The sequence below is a fragment of the Geospiza fortis genome, unplaced genomic scaffold, assembly GCF_000277835.1.
Source record: "Geospiza fortis unplaced genomic scaffold, GeoFor_1.0 scaffold186, whole genome shotgun sequence".
NCBI classification, from domain to species: Eukaryota; Metazoa; Chordata; class Aves; order Passeriformes; family Thraupidae; genus Geospiza; species Geospiza fortis.
The window spans coordinates 5,275,348-5,291,610 of NW_005054331.1; the positions used below are offsets into that span (position 1 = coordinate 5,275,348).

At 39.9% G+C, this 16,263-nt stretch overlaps 1 protein-coding gene across 6 annotated transcripts in view; it reads right to left on the reverse strand.

The window, feature by feature from the left end:
- Positions 1-16,263, reverse strand: part of ANKS1B (ankyrin repeat and sterile alpha motif domain containing 1B) — a 409,286-nt gene that overhangs the window by 43,303 nt on the left and 349,720 nt on the right. For 5 of the 6 annotated variants that reach the window (XM_031057572.1, XM_031057571.1, XM_031057573.1 and 2 more), the window contains 2 exons: positions 7,662-7,769; positions 2,228-2,407 (listed from right to left, as the gene is read on the reverse strand). In XM_031057572.1, the coding sequence (XP_030913432.1) occupies positions 2,228-2,407; positions 7,662-7,769 (288 nt within the window). The remainder of the gene's footprint in view (positions 1-2,227; positions 2,408-7,661; positions 7,770-16,263) is intronic. The other variant, XM_031057576.1, reaches the window with a different exon arrangement.

The following is a 16,263-nucleotide window of genomic DNA, read 5'->3' on the forward strand; positions in this document are numbered from 1 at the left end:
TTGGAGTTCAGGGAACAACACAAACCACGTTTTATGGATTTAATCTGAATCCATTTTCCCCTTTGGAGTCCCAAAGCTATATTCAATGGTTAAAATTAGAGAGAAGGCACTGAAGTCATCCGTTCAGTGGGTACACACCCACAACAACAACAGAAAAAAACCCAACAAAAAACTCCCAAAAACCACAAGCAAAAAAAAAAAAATACAATCCCAAAAACCAATCATCCGCTCACCCACCCACCCAATCAAAACTCCCAAAAAACCCCATCAACAACAAAAAAAAATCCCTTAAGCACTTAATTGGTTGTACAGGAGTTTGGAGTGGTGTAAGAAATAACTTCAGTTTTCTCTTTGGACATGTGATATAATCAGTCCTTCTGGAAATGCAGTATTCAACAACACAAAGAAAATCCCCAGGTGTCATTTATTAGAGTATGCCATACCTCTTGGGAATATCAGTAAAACAAAGTAGTGAAATGGAGTCAGAAGGAATTGTTAGCATAGGGGTGATTTTTTGTTTTGTTTTGTTTTATTTTTTGTCTTCAATGCTAGTGCGTAAAAGAGGTAGCAAGTATAGGGATTTGTAGCAAAGTGATAAAATGAACTAATTAGACAAACCAGTGTATTCAGCCACAAGTAAGTGTGCATTTTATGCTCAAACACCTAAATTTCATGACCTTCAAGAAATATTTTCATGTTAAGAACCTGTCTTTTCTTTGCTGGACTTCAGCTCAACCATAATCTTGCCACAAAGCCCAGCAGACTTTGGTTTGAAAACAAGCTCATTCACTCAGCAACTTTCTCCTTAATTCTGTACAAGAAAATTTTATTGCGGAAAATTGCATTAAAAAAGGGCAAGGCAACAGCCGCACGCAACCAAATGCAATTTCACTTCCTTAGACATGTCCTCTGAACAAATGGAATTCAATTTGCTTCTGTGTTCCCAGGTAATGGCAGCACCTTGTTTTGTTTGTTTTTATTTAATTACTTCTTGTTCATGTAATTAGCTGACAGACTGCAGCCTTTTGTTCATTATCATACAGTTATTTGCATAGCTGTTTCCATTTTGAGGCTGAATTTTGGACAGAGGCTCTATTCTGGGTTGTGGCAGGCAGAGCCACTGCTGGGAAGCCTCATGCAGGGAAGCATGCAGCAACCTGGTCCTTCGTGGAATGAATTGCTCCAGGAACTGCCCTGGCTGCCCATCTGCTTCTGACAGCAAATCAAAGTCTTGTTTCCAGCATGCAGCATAAGACATGGCTGTCTTTCATCATCATAGGTATCAATGAAAACCAGTTGAGCTCATTCTAAAGCATTTTCACCAACACTGTCCACGCATAATTTACTGTGCTTTAGATTGAATATTAGACAAAAATTTCTTCACTGAATGGGGTGGTCAGACATTGGGAGTTAGCTGTCCAGGGAAGTGGTTCAATCACCATCCCTGGAATTGTTCAAACAACATGTAGATGTGGCTCTTTGGGACATGGTTTAGTGGTTAACACGGCAGTGCTGAGTTAAGGGTTGGAGTTGAAGACCTTAAGGGTCTTTTCCATCCTACATGGTTCTATGGTTCTGTGGCATCACTCAGCATATGCTTAATTTAAAGTTATCAGTACTCTTTCAGTGGTTGGATGAAAAAAATTTAGACATGGAGGCTACCTTAAGCTTTCTTTCATGAACAGCTTGATTTAACACCCAGTTGAGTCTAGTGCTGTTCAAATAATTTTTTTCATAGTTAAATCTTATTTTTAGATAATCAAAATATGTCCCCAGATCACAGTTTTGCAGAATGCTGACCCTTCCCATTAATAAATGCAGCAATCATCACCCTTCAAGTCCTCTGAGTTTCCAGCAGTGAACTGATGCAAGCTTATTTTATCTAGGTTGCTCAGAATTTCAGGAATCTGCACCTTATTATGAAAATGAGGGGCAGAGTCAGTGCTGGGGGAAGACTGCACACTCTGGTGCACAGAAGCCACTTTCATCTCAGCCTCCATGCATCTAAACACCCTCAAACCTCTACCTCTGAGGAGAGACTGTACACCAACACATCACTTTACACTACTTGAAATATAGAGAGCTGGAACAGACAGCTTGGAAAAATTGTCAACGTTCATTATTTACAACTCAGCCTTCATATACAACCCACTGCTGTGGTCAGGATTAGTCCTGTGACCAAGAGCAGCAAGGCCCAGCCTTTTAACGGCACCGGTTTTAGTCCTACCTGTGCCATCTGCCTCTCCAGCTTTGACCGGGGAATATCATCAAAATAGTTTTCATTTCTTCTTCTCCTTGCATCGCCCTGCATGATAATGTGAGGAACGTCCAGGGAGCCACCAGTAGTGAAAGTGCTTTGGCTAAGTGATGGAGACAACTGAGGAGGAGTGTGGTTACCACTGGGTTCCTGGACAGAGAAAGAAAAATGCAGCATAAGAAGAACAGCATACTGCTGACTTCAAATCACACATTTAAAAGTGCATTTGAATTGCTCACACTAAAAAAATTATGGGACAATTCCTGCAGTAGAGGTTATTGTGGATGAACTTTTGAGATTTGCTACCTAAAGTGCAGAGCCCACATAGAAGGAAAAATAGTTCATTGATTACATGAACTAGTGGCAAATTTCCTCCCCAAAAGCTCCTTGTGTAATATATACTCTCTCCTAGAGATGAAACAGTGAGCTACTTCTTGTCAAGGCCCAAATAAAGCCATTATTTAGGATTAGCTATTTGTAAGATGAAATACATTCTCACCACTTCTGAGCAGTGAAAGTGATTTGAACACTAGCAACACCTCTTGCTGGAAAAAAAAAGCATGTCCATTTACACAGTATAGACATTTTGTTGCAATTTTTATAGGTTTTGCAGAACGTCCATTTTAACTTGAAGCACCAGATATCAGATTAAGCTAAATACCAATTCCTGGAACGCATGAAGGCATCAGAGCACAAACATTTTACCTGGCTTTTCTCCTTACCTCTACTGGACAGTACCCTTGTATCAGTCAGTGTGCCAATACCACAGAGAATTGATACATAAATGCTACCTAATAAATTAACAGGTCCTCCTGGTGTACATTTCACCAGGATCTGCCACCACACTGCCCACAGCCAGACATGGTGCTGTATGTTTGGAAACACCCAGTCTCATGCACGCTACTTGTTCAACCAGCAACAAACACTGGTGTCCAGGTCCAGTGTCCCACACTCTCTTGGAGCTCCCTCAGCAGGAGCAGGGAGCTACAGTGCACTGTCCAGTCTGCACCAGCACTGCCCAGTGTGAGCAGGGAAACACTCTCACAGCAACTGAATGGGAAATGCTCCTCTCCCAGGATGTATGGTACTGTGCAGAACGTACCCAGGAGCAGGTTTGCTCAGTGCAGATCTTCCCTAAACCACCTGCTGCTGCAATGCTCTATTTCAGTACTCAGCAACAAGAGGGGACCTGAAGATGGTGGAGCAAGAAAAAACCTGCTCCAGTGTGGAAGGTAAAAAAGTTCTGCCTTTTTATTTAAAGAGAGAATTAAAGTGGATGATTCATGCATTATTACACTGAAGCAAGCCCAGTTCTGAAAAGCATCAAGGTACTTTACTCCATGCTGTTAAGAAACAAGATCTGGTGTAAGAAATTAGAGAGTTCTAATCTCTTCCAAATGGAAAGTTCAAGTCATAGTAATGCCTGATGTCAATATTTGAAGTGTAGGAGTCTATGTCACATTAGTCCTTGCAATCACAGTAATGGATTAGTATTTTTCATGTTGCCAACAAGAAAAATGTTAGGAAAATATAGCTCTTTAGGAATTTTTAATTAACTGGGATTTTAATTTTTTAAAAAAATTCTCAGGCTTTCCTATGATCTGAGACAAGCACTTGACATTTCCCAGGGCAAAGAAAAGAGTATTTTCCTCTTAGGAATAATCTTTTCCCTCCTTCACAAAAATCCACCTACATTTGGCCCAGTTAAAAGCTTCTGGAAAGCTGTGTTCTGCACATACTCAGTAGGTTTGGTGAGGCATAACCTCAAAACCCACCCTCCCTGGGCCTAAAAACATGGTGCACACACTGCTGCTCTGAAAATAACCTGAGTACATGGGCACCAAACAAGATCTTCTTTAGTGAGTGCTACCTGCTGCTTCAGTCAGGAGGGTAACCCCTCTTTGCTCTGGATCAGGATTCACCCACTGTTGCAGGGCCACCAGTGTATCAAAGTGACAGATGAACAGAGAGATTCCAGCCCTCATCGAGCTTTCCATATTTTATCAAACTGCTTATGAGGAGGAAATTCACTCTGAGATCTATATTGGAAGATTGCTGGCAAGGCAATACAGGCAAGAACTACCGACTCAAGAAATAAGAGAATTACTGTGCCTCTGCATTATGGAACAGTATGTCATTGTACAATTCTATGCTATTTTCTCAAAGTTGTCCTTCACAGCACAGATGGATCCTCAACTGTGCAGTGTGTTGTCATCTACTCAGCACCGTGTTATCATTAGTTACCATGTAGTCAGTACTTTATTCTTGCCTCGTTTCATGGCCCCAAACCTCTCTCCTAAACCCTTTCTAAATCCTGCTCTGAAGATAACATGATTAATATCATTGCAGTCATGATGCTCATAAGTGCTTTACAAATGTCAATCAATTAATTTTCACCTGTGACTTCTGGCATTTCATAATCACTAGTTTAGTGTGGGTGACCAGAGACACACAGACAAGAAAGGTTAGAAAATACCAGTCACTCAATTACAACATCTATTGCTCCATTTCCCAGGTTCTTGAGTTCCAAACTCCACATCTGTTGATCTAATTTTCAGCACTGTGTACTCAGCACTTGTATAAATCAGACTCAAGGCTCCAATCAAATATGCAGATTGTCAGTAACATACAATTAGTGTCTGTTTAGGAGGCAATTAATTAAATAACTTACCATGAATTATCTGAGTTTTTTGTGGCAAAAACAGGTATAAGTCGACAGTTCATAGGTACAGCTATTCCTTTAATCATGAGCCTGTCTCCCATTCTTCCTTCATTCCTCTTCCTCACTCCATACCCAGCTTTTCAGCTCCTTAAACAAAGCTGCAGACCAGGCACGGACACCCTTGCAGGTGCTCCCGTGGCCTCAGCACCACGCTGCTGTTAGTCACCAGGAACTCATATCGTGTTTCTACCCAGCGAGTGCAAGGACACATGACCTGCAGGGGTGTCTGATCGCATATTTCACTATAAAATCTGCCTCATCCCCTCTCAGACCTGCTGCTCATGTACACCTGGAACCACAGAGGTCAGGGCTGGAAGGGAGCTTAAGAGATCCTTTCCCAAGGTGCCTGAGCACACTTCATGTCCCACAGATGTTTGTCTAACCTAAAACCAGGAATTCTCTCCACTGAACTAATTCTTGTGTTAAAATATCATTACTATTGCAATACTTCTTCTCCAAATTTTCTGCCAAAATTGTTAGTCCTTTAGCTAAAATTCCAGCCTTCTGTGCTGACTGGGTGAGGAAGGGCTCCCATGAAGAACATGGAAACTGGTCCTGTAATTAAAGATTACTCAAGGAAAAGATGCATTCAAGGAAAGAAAGCAAGATTGCCTAGGTAACCCAAGATCCAGCAATTTCTATACTTTTGTGTATAGAAAAGTATATTTGCATAGTGTCTGTGTGTATATATATGCAATATATATATATAACACATATATATTTGAATATAGTATATTTGAAATCAAAATAGTGTTTCCTTAGTACACAGTAACACACAACAGAGAATAACATATGTTGTGGATATTTTTAAGATTTTAAGGAATTTTTGCTTTTTATCAATATTTAACCTCCTACTTTGAAATATTTTAAAAGCTAATACAAAAACAGTCAAAAAAGATGAAGCATTAGAATTGCTTAGCTTGAGCTTGACAACTTAAAAGTAGACTTTAAATAAGAAACTACCTCTTCTACTGATGTAGAGCAGCCTTATCTAGTGCTCCTGCCCATTGCAAAGAGGGTTGAAACTCAATGATCTTTAAGGTCCCTTCTAATCCAAACTGTTCAGTGATTCCATATAAATCAATCTTACAGCAGCAGCGGACAGTTTATTTAAGCCAATTTTCAAAATACAAATTATTGCAGACTATAAACTAAACACTATGTCTTTGTTTTGTGTGAAATGGCATAGTAGCAGTTGATGGGAAAGAAAAACTTCATTCCAAATTCATGTCCTCCTCTTTAGGATTCTCTGTGAAGACTCCAATTCCAAGAGGTGATAAATGACATTTAGCACTGGCCCGCATCAGTAACTCTAGCTGTGCAGCAGCAGACTACTTTTTATCATTTTGACTACAGATGGAGGACATCCAGTTTTCTCTTCCATATTAACTGAGAATATACAGTCCTGACCAAGAAGGTGGACTGTGGAAACCTTCCCACTTGCTGAGTAGGAATTAGTTATCCAGTCCAGTGTATTGAAGGCATTCAGCAAAAAAGTCTGCCTTTTTATCTATGTCTGTTTCCTTGGAGTGTTTTAACACCTGCCATGCATCAGGAATCATTCACAAAATACATAAAAATAAAATACAAGAAAAACATCCACACATTTATGCAATGTGCCTTAGAGCACATTACAGATTTGTCAGACCTTTTTAAATATGGCATTGGGAATAACTTGAATTAAGGGCTTGGATCTAAAATGTCTGTATGGGGCATCTGAGAATAAGCAGGGTGAAAACAGGCTGGTCACAGAAATTTTAGAAACACTTAAAAATAAGCCCTCATTCTGTCTTTCTGTATTTCTCTTTACACCAGGAAATTTCACTAGGGAGCACAGACACCCTCTGACATTTTGAAATTTAATACCAAACAAGATTCCTGTCAGAAATGCAGCCCCATGGAAATAATAGGATCCAATCAAATACGAAAGGTGTGACCTAAAATATCAAAATAAAAATGTTGCTATGAACTCTGCTGGAGAGAACCCAGTAAGAAGTGGCCATCAGACCACAACTTGGTAAGAACAGCAGACAACAGTAAGCAAAGGCATTGGATTGGAGAAACCGAGCGAAGGTAGTGTAATGAGAGGAGATTAAATGTGGTCAAGTGTGGAAAAACCCCAGGGACATTGCAACAAGGTTTCTGAAAGAGGGAATACAAATGAAAATTAAAAACACGATGAAACTTTTGATATACAGAGACACCTTAATGCCATTTTTATCTCAACACTTTCAAGACGTTCCCATTAAAGAAAGCTTAAAGCATATGTCTGAAAAGTGCAAACATTTGAAAACATGAAAGAAAAATGGTAACTCTCCTGCAGTATTGATCAGCTGGGCTGGGAATCCTGTGGGCAAATGAAGACATGCATCTTTTACATCCCTGGTCCCGAGCTAGTTTCCTTAGCAAAGATAAGCTGATACTGCTAAGATTCTACTTATCTCATCCTAAGGCAGGCATCTGAAACAGGTCACACAGGATGACCCTGTAAAAATGTCAATATATCTCTGCTGGCCATACGGGGAGGTGTGGCAGAGCAGGTCAGCCTAAGGTGTGCATAATGTACAACTCTTTAGGGAGGTAAGTTGAACCCCACTCAAAGCAGCCATTGTTTTCATGTGAAGGTTATTAAACCCTTGCTGACTTGTCAAGAAATGCAATCAAATTTTCATGGAGACTCACCCTGAGGGTTATTGACCGAGGTGGTTTCTGAGGAGGATCTTCGTGAAGCCTGTCTCCCAAAGATGCCAGAACACGCTTCCGGTGGCCAATCAAGCTAATTTTTAAGACCTGAAATAATATCAAAAGTACATCATTAAAAGAGCACATGGCAAACATTACATGAACATCCATTCAGATTGAAGCCATTTTCTCTTTAAACCTTCTAACAAGTTAGTCCTCTAGACTAGGCTGAGCAGACAGGGAACTGTCAAGGCAAACAATCAGCAGAGAAAATGAGAGGTGAGATCAGAGGAAAAACACTGTAAAATGAAGGAAGAAACTAGAGCATTTATAGGTGTGAAAAACTGAAAAAAAAACCAGACTCAAACATGAGTAAAGAGGAAACAAAAATGAAATTAGGAGAAGGCAGAAGAGCAGGAAGAAAAAAGGGAAGGGGATGAGAAGACTGGAGAAGGTGCATGCAAACAGTGAGTGATGAGGATTAAAGTGATTTGTGGGATGATGAGGAAAAGAGTGACAAAGAGCCAGTGAATGCTTAGAGCAGGCAAGAAGGGAAAAAAGGAATTGTAGGATGAGTAAATGTTACAACTTTTAAATCTATTAACCATGCCTTTAACGGTGTTGCTAGGAAAGGCTTAAAACTGCAAGATTTGGCAGAGAGGAGGGAATAGTTTCTCTCAAAGTGACCTTGCAGCTGGGAATGCTAAAATTGTTGGTGTGGGAAAACTCCATTTATTATGCTGAATGTTGTTCATCCTCTGCCTGTTTTGAGAAGTGGAAGTCCTGTGGAGAGACAACACACTCTCACAGACACGGGGGAGACCTTGTGTTATAGAGAGACAGAAGCCCTCCCCTCCCCTCCTGCCAGCTAGAATGGAGCCATGTCCCTGTCCCTCTGTCACCTGGTGTGGTTAGCAAGGCAATGAAATAAATCCATCCTTGCATTTCAGCAGTGGTTTGAGGGTTGCCCTTGGTTACCTGTATGTGTAGATTCACACTCACAGGTAATCTACAAGTATCTCATACAGTTTGTGTTATTATATAGAATCATCCTTGTGTAAAAAACACTGGGTGGACAAACTTTTACCCTGGAGTTGTATTACTTTTTTTTATCAGACACAAAATCTTTGCGGCACAGAGTCCATCAGTGGATACGTTCACCCACCTCATGCTTATCCAAACTCCCAGAACACTGCCAAAAAGTTGCCTCAAATTTACAGCAACTACTCCTCATTTGTATTTCTCTCTGTCCTTGGCTCATACAAAGCCACTGCTCTCAGGAAAAGAGGGAGAGCAGAAGCAGCGAGTTGGAAATTTTAAGTATTAGTGGGAAAAATAACATATTTCAATGGTATTCTTTAATGGCTACAATGGCTGTAGTATAGAGTGTATAGCAGCACTAATTGTAGCAGCAAAGCCTCTGCTCTGCAAACAGCAGTGTCCTTACATAACTCTTCCAGACTGTACATGTGGTTTCATACTCCAGAGCTGCCTCCATTCCCTCTCAGAAAACAGTACTTCCCACTATATTTAGGACCACCGTGTGTCAACACCCTTCAGCTGAGAGGAAGTTCTCAGTCAACCTAGAAAAAGTAATAGTCCCCAAAAAACCTGGAAATGCTGCATCTTAAATGAACAACTACCTCAGCTTAAGTGGTAGCACTAAGAGCTACAATTCATGAGAACAAACAAAACCCAAACCCCAGCAACTCCCCTGCGACATCTCTTAGATGCAGTATCCCAAAATATGGTACAGCAACATGCTGTCATTATTCCAGTATCCATGCCTACCCATCCATTATCTGCCCATCCACGTGCAGACGAATCCATCCACGTTTCCTCTGTTAGATGTCTCTGTGCTATCTGATACTGTTGAACATCAATAACCTCTTTGCTGCCCACATCTCCAGAGTGATGGGCTATGACATGGAGCAGATGGAGGCCTTCCTCTGAGAGGCAGCTCACAGGGCTGCTGCAGACCCTGCAGCTCAGCAGCAGGCACAAGCTGTGGTCCCACAAACCACCCTGCTATGTGCTGTCCTTTCAGACTAAATCTAGAGAAGCACGAGCGAAGCTGAGATAATGCAGCACACAGAGAAATGCCTGAGGCATGCAGGAGACTTAGTTATGTATTCAGTTTACACTGAGTGTTAAACAGAAGGGTGCACAGTTTATCTCTGTATTTAACTATGTGAAACACGTGAATGAACCACAGCTGCTTTAAACATTACTCAAGTAATGCACTTCAGTGAACTTGCTTTTTTTCATAATGCTTCCCCATCAACAAGATCATTTATCGAGAGATTTTTAAGCCAAGCTAAAGTTCTTTGGGTCGTTTCAAGGTCCTCAGCACTCTGACTGCCTTATTAGCTATATCAAACCACACAAAGCAATTTTCTTTGACTTCACAGAGCTGTTGAACAACGGGAGAGAACAAGGCATGTGTCTTGAGGGACTGCACACATAAGAGATCAGCAGACAGGTCTCAATGACTAAATTATTTCAAAAACTGTTCTCAATTTGAAGGTAATACAGATCTTTAAACACCACAGGCACTGCCAAGCTTATTCCACATTTTGTTTTTCTGTTATAATGGTGGTCGCCCCAAATGTGAATGGGAGGGAGTTAACGATGCAACCTACAGACAAATATGGTCCCCAGGCAACAAGCAGCTGCATCCCAGTCTCATCTGGAGCACATACTCCATTAACTGAAGACAGCTGTATTCTTCTGGAAATTACTCCCTAGCAATTTTCTTACTTGGAAAACCTGTTTCCCAATGTAAAATACTGTTTTCTAAAACACTTCTATATTTGAGTTATGAGGGTTTAACAAACATCCTGAAACTCTGGAAACTCGTCCTGCGAAGGATTATCCTTGACAGTATTTATCAAAAATGTCAAATATCACAAATATAGGTCAACAGTGTGGAATGGCACAGCTGCCTAAAGCAGTACCATAGAAATATGTTACTGTTGAAAGTCTTGCACTAAAACAGCCTCCAAGTTAGCTTTCCTGGTGTATAATTTCTATAAATCAGGTTACAGTGAACACTGAACTAACACTGAATACAGTCAATACAGTGCACCTAAGTGTCATGCAGTGAGGCATTTTGTCAAATGGATTGTAGCCCACTTACTGCACAACAATGAAATGAGTGTGGCTGCAGGAATCAGCAACATGTTGTCAAACTGCTCAGAGTAGCTCAAGGCTGTCCACAGTATGTTATTTTATCACTGGGACAAAAGGCAAAAAAAAAAAAAAAAGCATGTACATGACATGCCTCTTTCCACACTGATGGCAGAATACCCAAGACAAGAATGATATTACTCAATTTCATGTATTTGATGCTGAAATACAATTAAAAGAGAATGGGGCAAGTTATTCATTCAAAGCACTGACACATGCACAAAAATTTAATCTTATTTTTACTTCTGTACTCTGCGATGATTAGCATACAAAATGAAATTCCACTAGGAAATGTAAGAAATCCACAAATATACCCAATGTAACACTTTGCATTTAGATCTCTGGCTTAGTTGACAGATGTTTCAAAAGATACATGTAGCCCAGTAACTCCCTGATGACTGTGTATGTGCAAATGCTGGAATTAACAAGTTATTCCACCTAAAAATTAGCTTTATTTCCACAACATTCTTCTGCCTGATCTTTTCTCTAATTGAATAATAATATTCAATACTGTATGATTCTACTTTTTTCCCCCAGAATATTACAAGAAATTCAAGACATTGATTTTCCTTCTTTTGGAATAATCTGAAAAATTTTTGTATGAACTAAAATTAGGATCATAATAGCACAAGAGGTCTGGACTAAATGTGTAGCAGCAACTGGACACTAGGAACCACCTACAAAATATAAAATTAAAGAGTGATCAGAATAGTGCTAGTGATTCTCCGGTAGCAGCATCAGACACCAGAATTCAAGAAAAAAATGGTAAATGCAAGCCAAAAAATTGGGATCTTCCTATTTCAGCAAGAAAACAGCTCAAAACACTTGCTAAAATCAGTATTATTAACCCTTTTACTGCTGGTCATATTGGAATAAACTCCAAGCTATCTGGAATTACAGATGAAGGGATACATTTGATTATTACCCCTCTCCTGCCACAATGCTGTCCTATTTTAGGGCTAATCCTAAAACACAGTAGGGCCCAGAATAGCCAGAAAGTGTCCCCAAATCAACTGTACAGCTCACCTGACCAATGGGATTGAAAATTATAAAAGGATTAAACATATTGTATAAATTTTCAGCGTCAATTTTACAGATCCTAACCACAGAACTGCTGTCAATGTTAACAGTTAAAACAAACATACAAACAAAACCAACCCAGCAAACAAAAAAGGTAAAAACCCTCTATATTCTGTATACTGACCGAGATTACTTGGTGTAATAATTGGTATATTTTGAAAATTAAATAGGCCCAAGTCAGCTATGATATTTAAACTGAAAGAGGGCAGGTTTAGATTAGATATTAAAACTTAAAGAAATTCTTTACAGTGAGGATAGTGAGGCACTGGAGCAGGTTGCCCAGAGGAGTTGTGGATGTCCCATCCTTAGAAGCACTCACGACCAGGCTGGATGGGGCTCTGAGCAGCCTGATCCAGTGGCAGGTGCCATGCCCATGGCAGGGGACATGGAACTGGGTGCTCTTCAAGGCCCCCTCCAACCCAAACCACTCTGTGATTCCACAAATGCACAGTGGCTTTAGCAGCACCAGACAAAGCCAAATCCAGTCAAATCATATCAGATTTCTATTGCATTTTTCACATGGGGATACTTTATGCTCTTTCTCAACACATGGTAACAGAGAAGCACCAAAGCATCCTGCTGGCCAGAGGCTTGCTGCAACTTCTCTGCTGTCCACAGCTGCAGAAGCAAGTGTTTATTATTCCTAGTTAAACACCTGTAAGAGACTTATTATTTCGTATCATAATGATTTCATATGATAAAGATATGAAATATGTGTCACAATCCTCTGGAATTAATTACCCAACTGGAAACAGATGTCAGTTGTCTTGATGACAGCATTTTACAAAGGTCAATGGCTGTCTTGTAAGTCCAATTTCTATATGTTATCATGAGGAACTGACGTTTGTTTGGTCCCTTATCACTCAAATAAATGACTGAGATGCAGATTTCCATTTAAGGGCATTGAGAAAGCAAAGGCCAAGAGTCTCCTCCAAGTAAAATTGCCACTGCCACCCCAGGTTAGACTGACAGAACTCATTATTTTTTGTGGGGGTTCTCAGGAAAGACTTTGTCCTGACTTGGCCAATCAAGCCATTTTTGTCATTAAAGTGTTTTCCAAATTTGCTAACAGAAAATACCAAGTGCTAGTATTTTGGCTCCACTAAAGACAAAAATAGTAACAGTAATTTTGTGCTTGTAATCAATAAACATTAATATTTCAGTGAAAAAAAAATCTATTTAATATTTCCTTTTAAACACCCAGGAAAATGCAGTGAAATAAGACCTGGCTGAAACTGATACCTGGCCACTTTGACTCCTGAGGATGTGTCTCAGGTTGCATGCTGGACTGTTTCTTAAAAAAAAAATTAATTAAAAAGTTAAATACATGGCTTCTTAAGAAATAAGTCACAGGTCAATCATTTTACAAGCCTCAGATGTAATGATAAACATTACATATGTGCATTTTTGTCACATTAGTCTCAAACCCCCATAAATCAGAAATCCTAAAGATCTGTTATACATACAAACACCAAGATTGTTACAACAATGATTACCTACTCTAAGAGACAAGGCTGAAAACATTATTTATGTGAAAAATGGCAAGCACTAAGCAGGTCTGTACATAAAGGAAAGCATTCAATTTTCACAGGAAGTAAGTAGAAAAAATATTAGAGAATTTGAAAGGTGGAAAACATTCCCAAATGTGTGCTAGAAGACAGACTGTTCCCTTCACTGAGGACTTGCATTTTCACCTGTGTGTTGAGCTAATGATAGCTCCAGTTACTGGTTTAGATGAGATCTGAAGAACATGTGGCCACAGAGAACAGGAGTACTTACTCCTTGAGGTCTCCAGAGTTAATCATGTAGCACTACAGGAGAGCAACTGCAGTACCAATATGTTATCCCACAACATTTTGTAGGATTACTTACACAGCAGATAAATTATAATTAAAGTTACTGGTACTATGACACATTTTATAATGAGCTAATAATTTATTTATCTATTTTTAATAGGCAATTATCAGCAAAGCACATTAATCTGTACACAAGCATGAAATACAGCTCATGTAATGAGAAATAAGAGATGAAATAAAATCTCTATAGAAAATTTTAATGGCTCTAAAATGGATCCTTTTTTTTCTGATTTTGATATATTTTCATTGCAGACTTACTTAATTCCAAGCAAAAGGAAAAAAAACCCCAAACATTCAAGCCCATTTAAAGAATGGGACACTTTTCTACTAAGTAAGTGGTTTTTTAAAAAAACCCTTCTAATAACATAGAGTAATAAGAGTTTTTACTATATCAGAAGAAGCAAACAGCCATTCACTGTCTGGAGTAAAAATGCAGATTACTCTAGCTCACAGTCATAACCAAGGCTGTCATGAAAAGGTAAGCTTTGCAATATGTGAATATTATCAGTTAATGATAAAGATATTAATATATTAGGATTGGAAATTGTTTATTTCTATATCATGCAATTATATAATCTGATAAAAATTGCAGCAAAAATAGTGAAGAACCTAAGATGGTGTAATATCTTCTACTACTAGAGTTTAATGAAAGTACCTCTATGGTTTTTTTTAATTTTTCTTTTAAATCAGCATTATTTAGATATAAAATGATTGCAGAAAGACTGTTATCAACATACAGAAGGAAAACCCAAACACTGGAGAGAAGAACCTGGACTGAGGATCAGAACTAATGTTGTTAAAGAAATGCTATTCAGAACAGACCTAGCTTCTCAGCATATTTGCCAGTTACCAGATGTATGCATGAAGACCTAATTACTATTGCATCATAATAATTTCAGTTTTGTGAAACTATTTTTCTGTATTGTAAAACATTCACGTTAAAAGCATCGATTCCACTCCTGAATATTGAAGCCAGATCAAAGTTCAAGCCAGATATATGCACAGAGGCTGTGGCTTCATTCTGGCTCTGCTATTACAGAGCCACAGAATCATGGAAATCATTTAAGTTGGGAAAGGCCCTTAAGGCCACCGAGTCCAACCACAGAACTAAAACTGCCAGGTCCAACACTAGACCATGTCCATAAGTGCCACATTTAGACGTCTTCTAAATATCTTCAAGAATGGTGACTCCACCACTCCCCTGGGCAGCCTATGCCAGTGCTTGACAATGGTTTTGGTGAAGAAATTTTTTCCTAATATCCAAACTAAACCTCCCCTGGTGCAGCTTGAGGTGATTTCCTCTTGTCCTGTCATTTGTAACTTGGGAGAAGAGGCCAGCCCCCACCTGGTTACAGCCTTCTTTCTGGTGGTTGTAGAGATCAGTAAGGTCTCCCCAAGCATTCTTTTCTCCGGACTAAACACCCCCAGCTCCCTTAACCACTCCTCATCAGACTTGTCCTCCAGTCCCTTCCCCAGCTCCACTGCCCTTCTCCGGACACAGTCCAGCATGCTATGGAGTAGCTCATACAGGACATACAGCAATGCAAAATGTACTCATCCCTTACAGCAGTATATATCCCAGAGTGACGAACATGAGAATGCACTATTGCTCTACTGATAACATTAATATTTACCACTTTTTAAGGGGAAAATTGTAAAAGAATTATCATCATAAAAATCTGAAAAGTGTTTGTAGGCTTTGATACAAGCACTGGTAACGTCAGTACCCTACTTCTATGAACTGACAGCATGAAGCTGAGGCCACAACCCATCCCAATTCACTGCCAAAATACAGGTACATTGTCCTATAAATTTCATGAAGAATGCATGGAACTGCTTCCTTAGAAGAAAGATCTGCAGAAAGAAATACCAGGGTTTGGTCCAGCAGGAGCGGTTCTGAACTGCAGTGGGAGCAGTTGCAGCAGAGTGACCTCCCAGGGATCTCACTCCTGGGATCCCATTCACTCCAAAAATGGACCTGAGATGTGGGCAGGGAGCAGCTCTCTGTATGGCCAGCTCCTCATCTCCTTTGTTCCTTGATCACAGAAATGCTAACATTGGCACAAGTAAATGGGCTGGAAAGTACAGCCAGAGATGAAGGAAAGAAGAAGGGGTGGAAATCTCATTTTCAGCAGCTGCTTGTGCTTACAGCAGCACGAGCCAAACACAAGATGAACCCACTACAGAGAAACTGCAGCTTCTTTCACAACGGACCACCCAAAAGAGGAGGGCAGCTAGGATTAAAAAAGACTGCAAAGGGACATAAAGCAAATGCTTCAACAGAAACCATGGTCTATAAGCCTATGCATTTGAGTACTCAGCAGCTCTTGTCTCAAGAGTTTTAAGTGTGGACTCACCCTACTGCAGAGTGGCTGCTTACCCCCAGCCCTACCACTGTCATTGACAGTGTTTGGCACACTGAAGGAAGAACACATCTTTGCCATGCTGGTAATTGGTAGCTTTAACTTTGGTTTTGG